This window comes from Schistocerca piceifrons, chromosome 1 (genome assembly GCF_021461385.2).
Source record: "Schistocerca piceifrons isolate TAMUIC-IGC-003096 chromosome 1, iqSchPice1.1, whole genome shotgun sequence".
In the NCBI taxonomy this organism is placed as follows: Eukaryota; Metazoa; Arthropoda; class Insecta; order Orthoptera; family Acrididae; genus Schistocerca; species Schistocerca piceifrons.
In genome coordinates, this window is record NC_060138.1 from 536,856,618 (window position 1) to 536,869,351 (window position 12,734).

At 46.2% G+C, this 12,734-nt stretch overlaps 1 protein-coding gene across 1 annotated transcript in view; it reads right to left on the bottom strand.

The window, feature by feature from the left end:
* The window catches only part of LOC124799129, a 128,469-nt gene that overhangs the window by 92,547 nt on the left and 23,188 nt on the right, over positions 1-12,734 (bottom strand). Inside the window, exon 5 of the mRNA XM_047262669.1 lies at positions 8,894-9,095. Coding sequence (XP_047118625.1) covers positions 8,894-9,095 — 202 coding nt within the window. The remainder of the gene's footprint in view (positions 1-8,893; positions 9,096-12,734) is intronic.

The following is a 12,734-nucleotide window of genomic DNA, read 5'->3' on the forward strand; positions in this document are numbered from 1 at the left end:
TTTATAATGGCAATTAAATTATTAAAAAAAAATAGGAGAATATTTTTAAATCTTTTATTTTAAAGTTATTAGATTATTTCAACAAGCAAATTGCTGTAAATTATACAAGGAATAATAACATTAATCATAACAACAAAAACATATCAATAAGAATTAAGAAAAAGGTTTTGTATGAGATTTTCTTCAGCGTTTTTGGTCTGGCCAGTCTCTCTGCAAATTCCAGCAGTGGTCTTGCCATCCCAACGGCATTGATATCTCTCCTTGACGTCCAACTGGAACTATTCCCCTTGTTCTTGGCTGTAATTGCCCAAGTTGTCAGAAAATTTATCTAAATGACTGTGGAAAAAAAAAAAAATGCAATTTGTCACTCATACTAGCTCCTAGTTTTTGGAAATTCTGGAGCACTTTGTCTACTATTGAAGAACTGATAAAAAGCTTGTTCACACCTTTAATTCAACTTGAGTCGCGGTTTGTGAAATCATCATTGTTTATAAGAGTACAGATTTGTGGCCCGTCAAAAATTCCTGCTTTTAACCAGGGAATGATTGACAAATGTATTTGAAGCCATTGCCATTCCTTTGTAAAGCTTTAACAAAATGTTTTATAGGAGCAGTGGAGCAAGAATGATTTTTTTCCCCGAATGATCAATGATTCACGAATGATGTTATCTTTTCCTACAGTCAGGTTCATCCCCTGTGGCCAGTCTTTGCTACTCCAATGCTCATTTTTCGCACGACTATCCCACAGACAAAGAAAGTGAGGATATTTAATGGTTCGCTGGTTGATTGGTTGGTTTAGAAGAAGGGAGAAGGGACCAAACTACGAGGTCATTGGTCCCTTGTACCTAATAAAGCAATGTGTGTCCGCTACAGTGAATGGATCGTCATTAAAAGTGCTGGTTCCGGATGAACGGTACGATGCCGACAGAAATGCATGACACACGTCTCCATGGCGGAAAACTGGAAGCCATGGGCTAAAGCCCATGCTTGCACACTGTGGATGGCTTCCTGTAGGCGAAGCTCAGGAACACCAGGACTGGAGCAGCCGAACAAAATGCAGAAGTCGTCTGCATACAGAGAAGGTGACACGGAGGCCAAACAGTTGCTGCTAGACCATTAATGGCCACTAAAAAGAGAGAGACGCTCAATACAAAGTCCTGAAGGACTCCATTCTCCTGTATTTTGCTGGAACTATGGGAGGCACCAACTTGGGACACCCACAGTACGAAGCTAGATGAAGTTTTGGATAAAAATCGGGAGCAGGATCTGGAGACCTCATTCATGCAATATGGCAAGGATATGATGTCGCCAGGTTGTGTTGTATGCTTTAGGTAAGTCAAAAAAGATGGCAAGCAAGTGTTGGCATCTGGGAAAGGATGTTCGGATGGCAGACTCGAGGGACACAAGATTATAAGTGGTAGAGCAACCCTGGCGGAAGCCACCCTGACATGAAGCCAGCACGCCATGTGACTCCATGACCCAACACAACTGCCGACACACCATATGTTCCAGCAACCTCTCAAACAACGTGGGTGAGGCTGATGGGTCGATAGCTATCCACATCAAGTGGGTTTTTAACGGGTTTGAGCCCTGGAATGACTGTGCTCTCCCGCCATTGCGATGGAAAGATCCCATCGCACCAGACCCAGTTGAAGATTATGAAGATATGTCGCTTGTAGTCGATGAGAGATGTTTAATCATCTGGTTGTGGATCCGATCAGGCCCAGGAGCTGTGTCACGGCAATGTTCAGGGGCACTAAGGAGCTCCCACTCTGTAAATGGGGTGCTATAGGATTCACTGTGGGGTGCAGTGCATGAGAGGACTTTCACTTCCACCCGCCGTTTGAGAGTGCAAAAGGCTGGGGGGGTAATTCTTCGGCGAACAGAGTGCTCAGCAAACAGAGTGCTCGGCATTAAAATCTCCCAAAAGTAGGAAATGTTTATGTAGTTGATCAATCAGTGCAGTTAATACATTCAGGGGTACTGCACCATCTGGAGGAAGATATACATTGCAGACAGTTATTTTCTGTGTCTTCCTTATTCTGACAGCCACAGCTTCAAGAGGGGTTTGTAGGGCCACAGTGTCACTACAGACTGAGTTTAGGACATGAACACAAACTCCACCTGACACTAGATTATAGTCGCTACGGTTCCTGTAACATTCCTTAAAGCCACGGAGAACCGGGATCCACATATCTGGGAACCAGGTTTCCTGGAGGGCAATGCAGACAGCAGGTGTAAAGCTTAACAGTTGCCGTAGCTCAGCCAGGCGGTGGAAAAAAGCGCCGCATTTTCACAGAAGGATGACGTCATCGTGAGACTGGGAAGGAATGGAACATTCAATGAGGCAGTTTACGCATCAGGGTCACCTGCTGCCACTAACTTTTTGCTTGAGCAGTCTATATCCATTGTGTCTGAGGGTCTGGCAAGATCTAGGTCCTTAGCGGATGTCAGAATCTCCACCCTTTCCTCAGATGGCTAAATGGCTGATTGGTTCGTTGGTTTAAAGGTGGGAGAAGGGACCAAACTAAGAGGCCAACGGTCCCTTGTTCCTAATAAAACAATGCCACAAGTGTGAGAATAAAATGGACAAAACACACAACACAAATGGAAAGAAAGGAAAAGCCACAAAAACGAAGGGAAGTCAATGAACACTAAAAGGAACAAAAGAGGACAAGAAAACAACAGTGAGATGCTAGAAACAGAAGAGAGTAAAACATGAAAGCAGATTACAGTGGCTGGCCAACCACGAGGATAAAAAGGAAAAGCCAGCCACTCTGCACCACCTCAAAAACTCCACCCTAAAAGCACTAGGGTGGAGGACACACAGGGACAAAGGACATGCGCTAAAACCTATGTAGAAGTATAAAACCCACTCTCACGGATAAAACGTAAAACTGAAGGTGCTGTGGAGGCATTGTCGCCCAACACCAAAGGCAGGGTGCTGAGAAAGTTATAAGTCTGCCGCATAGCAGCTAAAAGTGGGCAGTCCAGCAAGAGGTGGATGACTATCATTTGGGAGCCACAGCGACACTGAGGTGGGTCCTCGCAACGTAGTAGGTAACTATGCGTTAGCCACATATGGCCAATGCGGAGCCGGCAGAGGACAACCGATTCCCTGCAAGAGGCCTGCATGGAAGACTTCCACACATTCGTAGTCTCCTTAATGACACACAGTTTGTTGTGCATGCTGTTATGCCATTCCGTCTCCCAAAGCCAGAAAACCCTGCGGTGTAAGACAGAACACAGGTCCGCTTCGGAGATGCCTATATCTAGAAGCTGTTTCCGCATCGTCTATTTGGCCAGCCTGTCGGCAAGTTCATTGTCGGGGATTCCGACGTGTCCTGGGGTCCACAAAAACACCACGGCACGGCAGGACTATTCCAGAGCATAGATGGACTCCTGAATGAATGCTACCAGAGGGTGGCGAGGGTAGCACTGGTTGATAGCTTGTAGGCTGCTCAGTGAGTCAGTACACAGGAGAAATGACTCACCAGGGCATGAGCGGATGTATTCAAGAGCACGAGATATGGCCACCAGCTCTGCAGTGAAAACACTGCAGCCAACTGGCAAGGAATACTGCTCAATATGTCCTCCATGAACATATGCAAAGCCTACGTGACAGTCAGCCATTGAGTCATCGGTGTAAACCACTTCAGAGCCCCGGAACACGTTAAGAATTGAGAGGACATGACAGCGGAGAGTGGCGGGGTTAATGGAGTCCTTAGGGCCATACAAAAGGTCCAGACAAAGCTGCAGCCAAAGTGTACACCATGGAGGCGTACATGAACAGACTGCAAGTAGAGGTGGTAAAGGAAAGGACTACAGTTCGGAGAGATGGGACTGCATGCAAACCCCAATCAATAGCCCCAATCTAGGCAGCCGATGCAGGAGATGGACTGCCACAGGTGGTAAAAGGAGATGGTAATTCGGATGCTCAGCGGAACTATGAATGTGTGCTGCATAACTGGTGAGCAGTTGTGCAGGTCTGATCTGCAGTGGAGGGACACCAGCCTCTACCAGTACGGTGGTCACTGGACTCCTAAAAGCTCCTGTCGCTAATCAAACCCCACAGTGGTGCACAGGGTCGAGTAAATGCAATGCTGAAGGTGCTGCTGAACCATAAACCACACTCCCATAGTCAATTCGGGATTGGACAAGGGCTCTGTAGAGCTGCAGCAGAATACACCGATCTGCACCCCAATTGGTGTTACTCAGGCAATGGAGGGCATTGAGGTGCTGCCAGCACTTCTGCTTAATCTGACAAAGATGAGAGAGCCAAGTCAATCAAGTGTCTAAAACCAGTCCTAGAAATTGATATGTCTCCAATACAGTGTGTGGATTGTCATTAAGGTAAAGTGCAGGTTCCGGATGAATGGTACGACGCCAACAGAAGTGCATGACACACGACTTTGCGGCTGAAAACTGGAAGCCGTGGGCTAGAGCCCATGACTGTACCTTGTGGATGGCTCCCTGGAGGCGCCGCCGCTCAGCAACAACAGTACTGGAGCAGCCGTACAAAATGCAGAAGTCATACATAGAAGGTGAGACGGAAGGCCCAACAGCTGCAGATAGACCGTTAATGGCCACTAAAAATAAAGAGACACTCAAACAGGGCCCTGCAGGACTCCATTCTCCTGGATATGGATGGAACTATGGGGGACACCAACTTGGACACGGAAAGTTCGGAGCAACAGGAAGTTTTGGATAAAAATCGGGAGTGGTCCCCGGAGACCCCACTCATACAATGTGGCAAGAATATGATGTCACCAAGTCGTGTCGTATGCTTCACGTAAGTCAAAAAAGACGGCAAGCAGGTGTTGCCATCTGAAAAAGGCTGTTCGGATGCCAGACTCTATGGACACAAGATTATCAGTAGTACAGCGACCTTGGCGGAAGCCGCCCTGACATGGAGTCAGCAAGCCAAGTGACTCCACGACCCGACCCAACCCAACTGCCGCCATACCATACGTTCCAGCAGCTTACAAAGAATGTTGGTGAGGCTGATGGGCCAATAGCTATCCACATCGGACGGGTTTTTACCAGGTTTGAGCACTGTAATAACGATGCTCTCCCACCATTGTGATGGAAAGACACCATCGCACCAGATCCGGTTGAAGATGATGAGAAGATGGCTGTGGATGCGATCAGGCCCAGGAGCTGTGTCGGGTCAATGTGCAAGGGTACTGAGGAGCTCCCACACTGTAAATGAGGCGTTATAGGATTCACTGTAGCATGTAGTGAATGAGAGGACGTTCCCTTCCAGCCGCCGTTTGAGTGTGTGAAAGGCTGGGGGGTAATTCTCTGACACTGAGGCTCGAGCATAATGCACAGCAAAGTGTTTGACAATCGCGTTGGTGCCGGTACATAGCTCACCATTTATGGTAACACCGGGGACACCTGTTGGGGCCTGGTACCCCGAAAGATGTTTGATCTTTGCCCAGACTTGGAAAGGTGACGTGTGGTACCCAATGGTGGAGACGTATCTCTCCCAGCATTCTTTCTTCCATTGTTTGATAAGGTAACGAACAAGGGCACGGAACCGTTTAAAAACTATGAGGTGCTCCAGAGAAGGGTGCCACTTATGCCTCTGTAGAAATTGCCAACGCTCCTTAATTACTTCAGTGACTTCTAGCAACCACCAAGGGACTGCCTTACACCTCGAGCACCCTAAATAGCGAGGGATCGCGTTTTCTACTGCAGAAACAATTGTGCTAGTCACCTGCTCAACCATCACATTGATGTTACTGGGGAGGGGGGGGAGATTCTGCGGTGACAGCAGGGGTGAAAGTTCCCCAGTCCGCCTTCTTCAAAGTCCATCTAGGCAGGCATATCCATTCGTCTGATGCTGGGGCAGTGACAGGAAGATGGGAACGTGGTCACTACCACACAGGTCATCATGTGCTCTCCAGTGGATAGATGGTAGAAGTTCTGGGATGCAAATTCATAAATCAATGGCCGAGTAACTACCATGAGCCACACTGAAATGTGTGGTGACCCCAGTACTGGGAAGGCATGGAACATTCAGTGAGGCACTTTACACCTCAGAGTCACCTGCTGCCACCAATTTATTGCCTGAGCAATCTATATGCATTGTGTCTCAGGGTCTGGCAAGATCTAGGTCCTCAGCAGACGCCAAAATCTCCAAACCATCCTAAGCCGCACTGCTTGTAGATAGCGGTGGTGTGGGTGCCAGCGCAATTTCCTTGGTATTAGGGGTTTTCTTTTTGGATTTCTCTCGTTGCTCCTTGGGTTTCCCTGGCTGGGAGGACTTCACTGGCTCAGTCTCGGGGACTGAGAATGAGCATGAAGCCCTACAACCAGCTGCTTTTGGGCTCTTCAGCCAATGGTGGGTGTCTTCTTTCCCACTACACGAAACGTGGGAAGGGAGTGACCCAAGGGACCCCTTCCTAGCAAGAGAAGCCAAAGAAACTTCTCCGGCTTAGAAGTGGTGACGGATGTCCCCAATGGTTGGGAGGGGGGGGGGGGGGGGGGGTTTGCCCCAGAAGTATGTGGAACAGGAGCAACAGGGAGGGAAATGCTCCCCACCATCTAGGGGGCAGGTGTGGTCTTCCGGCTAGGAGAGGTGACCTGGGATGGTGGAGCTGGTGGTGCCAGAACTGTTGTAGCAGTGGCATAAGGCGATGTCATATGTACAGGATGCAGGCGTTCAAATTTTCTCTTAGCCTCAGTGTAGGTCAATCGGTCCAGGGTCTTTTACTCCACGATTTTCCTTTCTTTCTGGAGAATCCTGCAGTCTGGCGAACAAGGCGAATAGTGCTGTCCGCAGTTGACACAGATAGGAGGCATGGTACATGAAGTATTGGGATGTGATGGGCGTCCGCAATCTCGACATGTGACACTGGAAGTACAGTGGGAAGACATGGCCAAACTTCCAGCACTTAAAGCACCGCATCGGGGGAGGAACATAGGGCTTTACATCACAGTGGTAGACCATCACCTTGACCTTCTCGGGCAAAGTATCACCCTCAAAGGCCAAGATGATGGCACCAGTGGCAACCTGATTATCCTTCGGGCCCCGGTGGACACGCCGGACGAAATATACACCTCGCCACTCTAAATTGGCGCGCAGCTCATCATCAGACTGCAAGAGAAGGTATCTGTGAAATATGATACCCTGGACCATATTTAAGCTCTTATGGGGCGTGAAATGAACAGAAACATTCCCCAGCTTGTCACAAGCGAGTAATTCCTGTGTCTGGGCAGAGGATGCTGTTTTGATCAAGACTGACCCAGATCTCATTTTGGACAAGCCCTCCACCTCCCCAAGGTATTCCTGCCTGTCTTCAGAGGTGACTAAAAGGAGTCTCACATGTTTTGGCCTTTGTGATGGTCCCCTGTAGGGTTTGACCTCCATTTTTCCAAAATTTTCCCGAAGAGCGAGCCAATTAGGGAAGGGCGCTTAACTTGGTGCATCATGTCCATCATGCGCCGAGACCAATCGCATCCTTTGTCACTGTGGATCTGCACTTCTGTTCATTCTCCAACTGTTGGGCGAGGTCACCCTCCTGGGTGCGTAATTTTCCATCAAGTATCATTTTCTACACTGATGATGATAATGGACTTGTTTTCTTGGTTGATTCTGATATCCAGCATGGTAGCCAGTCTGTTGTGTTGGAGCCGCCTTGTACCCTGTTGGTTGTATCCCCCTGACTACACAGGGATTGCTCTGCTGATGCCTGCGCTGTTAACCTCCCACAAATGCCAAGGGGTAGATGCCCACCAGGGGCATCGGGACTCCCGGCAATGGCCATCCTGCCAAGTGGCCTTTGCTGTGGCTGGGTGGCACCTGTGGAGAGGGCCCCTGGTCGGAGTGGGTGGCATCAGGGTGGATGACATGCAATGAAGCGTAGTCCGTCATCTCTTGCTGGTGGTGAAACACCAGCAGTCTCTAAGCATTCATTAGCTCAATTCAATGCACAGAAGTACAACCCCAAATTGTTCCCCTGGCCACACCATGGGAGGATGTCAGGCTAAGGATAGCAGCGGATCTTATTTGCCCCGGTACCTTGTATGTTCGAGAGCTAATGGTGAATCTTTCTTGACAATGAAGCCTTAGTTCCTTGTTGATCATTTAGAGGAGTTGGTAGAGCACTTGCCTGTGAAAGGCAAAGGTCCCGAGTTCGAGTCTTGGTCCGGAACACAGTTTTAATCTGCCAGGAAGTTTCATATCAGCACACACTCCGCTACAGAGTGAAAATCTCATTCTGGAATCCACCTCCTGTACAAGTCAATAAGAATGGGTTGAACAGAATAGACTCCCTAATTGTTCCAGGTTGTCTTGCAATTTATCATTTTTCTGAAATGAAAGATCTCAGTGGAAAAAGATACCTTGCATGATGTTAACACTATTAGGGGAACAACGATGACTGGAATGTCCCCCAGATTATCATACTTTTGAAGTGACAGTAATTGGGTAGTAGCTGATCATTAATCAGTAGATAACAAATTTTTATCTGTAAACTTACTTCAATGTGTCCCACAAAGAATAATAGTTTTATTACTATCTAGGAATCTTCATCAGTTTTAGGGTACTTCTAAAAATGGATAAATTATTTAGTTCTTTTTCTCCAAGCATTTCTCTTGTCCCACCTTCTAAAATAGAATTGTTAACCCCAACAAGGGCTCAAGGGTACCACATTCACAAACAACATCCACACTAAAGAATTGTATGTGCATTAAGGAGCTTATTGAACTGTAGGAAACTGCAGTCATCAGTAAGGAAAATTTCGAATTCATCTGCTGAATAAAGGAACTCACTCTTTCCAACTCAAAGTTGTGGGTTACACCACACATTTTATGTGGGCAGTTGAAGAATCTGCATCTTAAGCATACATTCCAGTTTCCAACAGAATGTACAACAAAGTACTCACGCTGCTTGAGTGCCATGTTCTTGAGGTAGAGTTCGCAGAGACGAGCGAGAGGTTGCAGGCCTGGCAGAGCATGGGTGGCGACAGCACACTGGCGTGCAGTGCCCTCTGCCAGATTCGCTGGGAGGCACTCTGAATACAGGTAGTGTAGCACAGTGCCCAATACATCCTCTGGAAGACCAGCCAATTGACGCCCCCAATCCACCTGTGCAAGCACAAGTTTTAACAGGTATTCCAATGAAGCATTTGTGGTAATCTTCTTTCTAAATTGCAGAAACATACTTATTATGGTCACAAAATAATTCAGAGAATGATTTCAAAATCAGATTTATTGCTTTCCACTGTCAGTTTTTTGTTTTTTTTTTCCCATCTTTTGAACAGTTCCTGGATGACCTTCCTGCACCTATCCCATCACTACTAAAAATTATCACCTTATCTCTCCCATGTATATATGAAGGAAAATTAGAGAGAAATGTATTGTCAACAGTGAGGTCATTAGGGACAGAGTACAATATATGATTATAAAAGTACATATAAGGAAATCAACTGTGCCCTCTTCAAAGGAACCATCCTGACATTTACCTGGAGCATATTAGAGAAGTTTCTATAAACTTAAATCTGAATAACCATTGTCTTCCTAAATGCAAGTGCTAACCAACGTGCCACCTCACTCAGTGTCTTTTTGTAAATATGAAAATTTCATCACTTTGTGTGTAACTGTATTGCCATATTCCAACTAATTAGTCACGTCTTTTATCTAACTCCTATACTGAAGTTTTCTTTTTGGCTAATATTCCCTCACCAGATACCCAAGTGCACAATTTTAGAGACAAATTTTTCATTTTGTAATAGACAAGATAAACATCTGAGTCTAACTTTCAATCTGACAGTTTTAAAATGTCACCAAGTTTCAGCCTCTTATTTCATTTCCACTTTATACTGGCAGGAACCACACAAATATATACACATAGTTATTATTTTCTTCCAATCTGTATATTATTCCATGAAATACATAAAAATTTAATTATAAGGGAAAAAACTGACAACTACATTCCAGAGCACTGTGCATTTAATGGCTATTTCAAACACAACTAACAAACACCATAAAAAATGTAACCAAAGTTTTCTATTCACTGTCTACATATTTGGTTGGTTAGTGGGTTAAAGGACTAAACAGCAAGCTACATCAGACCTCTGTCAATAGATAGGTCATCTGGAGTCACTGACATCCATCTAGTCAGCGATGGCAACCAAAAATTTGCTCAAATTATGAAAGCATGCAGGAGAGGTTAAATCAAGGCACTGAAGGCAATACTGACACCAGAGCTGAGAAAAAATTTGGAGAGAGATTGGACCAGTAAGCAGGCCAGAAGCAGACCAAGGCTCTCCCAGGGCTCGTCTTTGGCAAGAGAAGGCTCACCTGCTTCTGACTCCCGGGCTAAAACGGTAACAGAGGAAAGAAAGGCAGTGCCAGGAGATTCATAATAGTAAATGAGAGGAAGCTAAAAATGTAATGAATATCATATGGCCTGACAATAATAAAATAAGGTGAGACAAATTAGATCAGCAAGTGGGTGGTGCCAGAAGAGTGTCCGTATGGACTCTGTATGTGGCAGGGGTCATCCTTCCCATAGTCATCCCACTCCTGATCCACTATCAAGTGTTACAGAGCAGACCACCACCACCACCACTCACTGGAGTGTTAACCCTAAAACAGAATAAATGGTGTGACAGAATAAGCGGTTAACCGCATCTGAAAATGGGGTGACTAATGCAGCCAGCAAAGGATGGTCAAGGTCTCCAGAGCCAGCATGCGACAGAAGCCACACCTACCCCAACTACCTTGCCCCGGATCAAAACTAGTTCAAAACATTAGATCTGAGAATAAAAACCACTTTCGCAGAGAAAAGAGATAACCAGTTCAACTGTCGCCAGTATTAGAGACAGAGAATACGGAAGATCATGGTTCGCATGGAGACCCAGAAGGAGGGGTATTACACCTAGAGACCACTGTCTGAGAGACTCTTCAAGCGCAATGCAGTGGCAGCTCATTATATAAAATAATACCACAAGTTAATCCAATATGACATGAAAGGGCAACACAGGACGGTGGAATGCTTCCACGAGGAATAGAATGAGGATCACCATGCAGCAGTAGTCTCCTGGATAATGCAGAGATTATTAAAGGAGTCAGTAGCCTGCCAGATGATGTTTCAACTGTGAGTGAGTTGTTATTGACAAAGACCCTGAGTAGATGGAGTCTTTGAGTAACATTAAGATTTTGGATTGCCTGATTAAAAGTCAGGGTCTGGGACCATATCATGTGATGAGTGAAGAGCTTTAAGGAGATCCCACTCGAAAAGTCGCAAATGATAGGGGGATGTCTCCATCTTGTCTCGTGTGTTCAGAAGCTACAGCATGTAAACTTTTAGATGGCAGACCTCTCCCTAGACTTGAATCGGTAGAAGTCGGTAAACGTCGGGAGGCTTCGGTAGGCAAGCAGTTTCGACTGCTGCCAACATTACGTAGCTGACTGTGTTGTACAAGGTAGCCATTGTCGTCTGCTTCGTTATTGTTTTGCGCTGTATTGTTCTGCGTGTTTTTATTGTGCAGTTGTGCTAAAAATTATCAAAATGAGTGAAGAGGCAGTTACTGGCCCAGCTCGGGAGTCACCAATAACCCTACCGGTAGGCTTACGGTTAGAAGGAAACCAATATTACATAGCAATGCTCACAAAATTATATTGCGTGTGACTGAATGCTGCGAAAGAAAAAGGGAACAGAAAAAATTGCTTCACCCCATTTACAAATCTGACGATTTCAGTTTCGTTTACGAACAACATTTAAAGCGAGTTTTACTTCCAAGCCTTTCGTCTGCTTTCGTGTAAGCATGACGCGCAATTTGTAGTGTCAGTACTGCAACTGGTAGGCGTGTCTTGTCCCCCCCCCCCCCCCCCCCCCACCAACAGGCTCCTCTCCCCTCGCCAGCCAATGCTTGCTTCCTCCTCTCCCTGCACTCCCCTCACAACTCTGCCATCTTACAGTTAACACACTGTAGATGCATAAGAAGAGAATGCCAATACTGTTGCAAAGTGACCCGCAAGGTGTTTAGCAAGAACAGATGCATCAGTAGAAATACAACCATAAAGGAGGGAACTTGGAACATTTGTTGATCTGTGGCAACACAGCAGGCTATGGAGCTTGGTCCACCTCGGATAAAGATGCATACATTCGGAAGGAGGGGGTGTAGCACTCCCAGCATTCTTTCTTACTGTGTTTAATTAGACAGTGAGGCTTAGTACGAAGCTCCTTGAAAGTTATGAGAGTTGTCTGACAGATACTCTTGAGACATTACAGGGCCCTTCGATGATCTACACAACCGCTGCAATGTCTTTAGTCCACTACAGCACCATTCGGGGTGGAGGTGGGGAGCCTGCAGATAGACAAATAGTACTTAATGTGAGGGATCATGTACGAAATGTCTCCTACAACCTTGTCAATACTATCTGACAGATGATGGAAGTGAGGGAAGAGGTGTACAACAGTCAGTTGACTCTTCAAACAACTCACTGTGAATGGTGACAACGTATGACACGATCACCAGAAAGTAATCACTGCCACGAATATCATCGTAGAATGACCATTCTAGTGAAGCCAAAGTTTCAGGGAAGATACTGTAAGGTTGATGGCCAAATCAGCACCATGGATGGCAATGAAGTGGGTATGGATACAATCACTGAGGAGAGAGATCAAGATTGGAGAGAAGCTGGTTGATCAGAAGGCCCCTGTCAGACAACATGCTACTTCCCCACAGGGAGTGGAGCACAATGAAATCCCCAACCAGG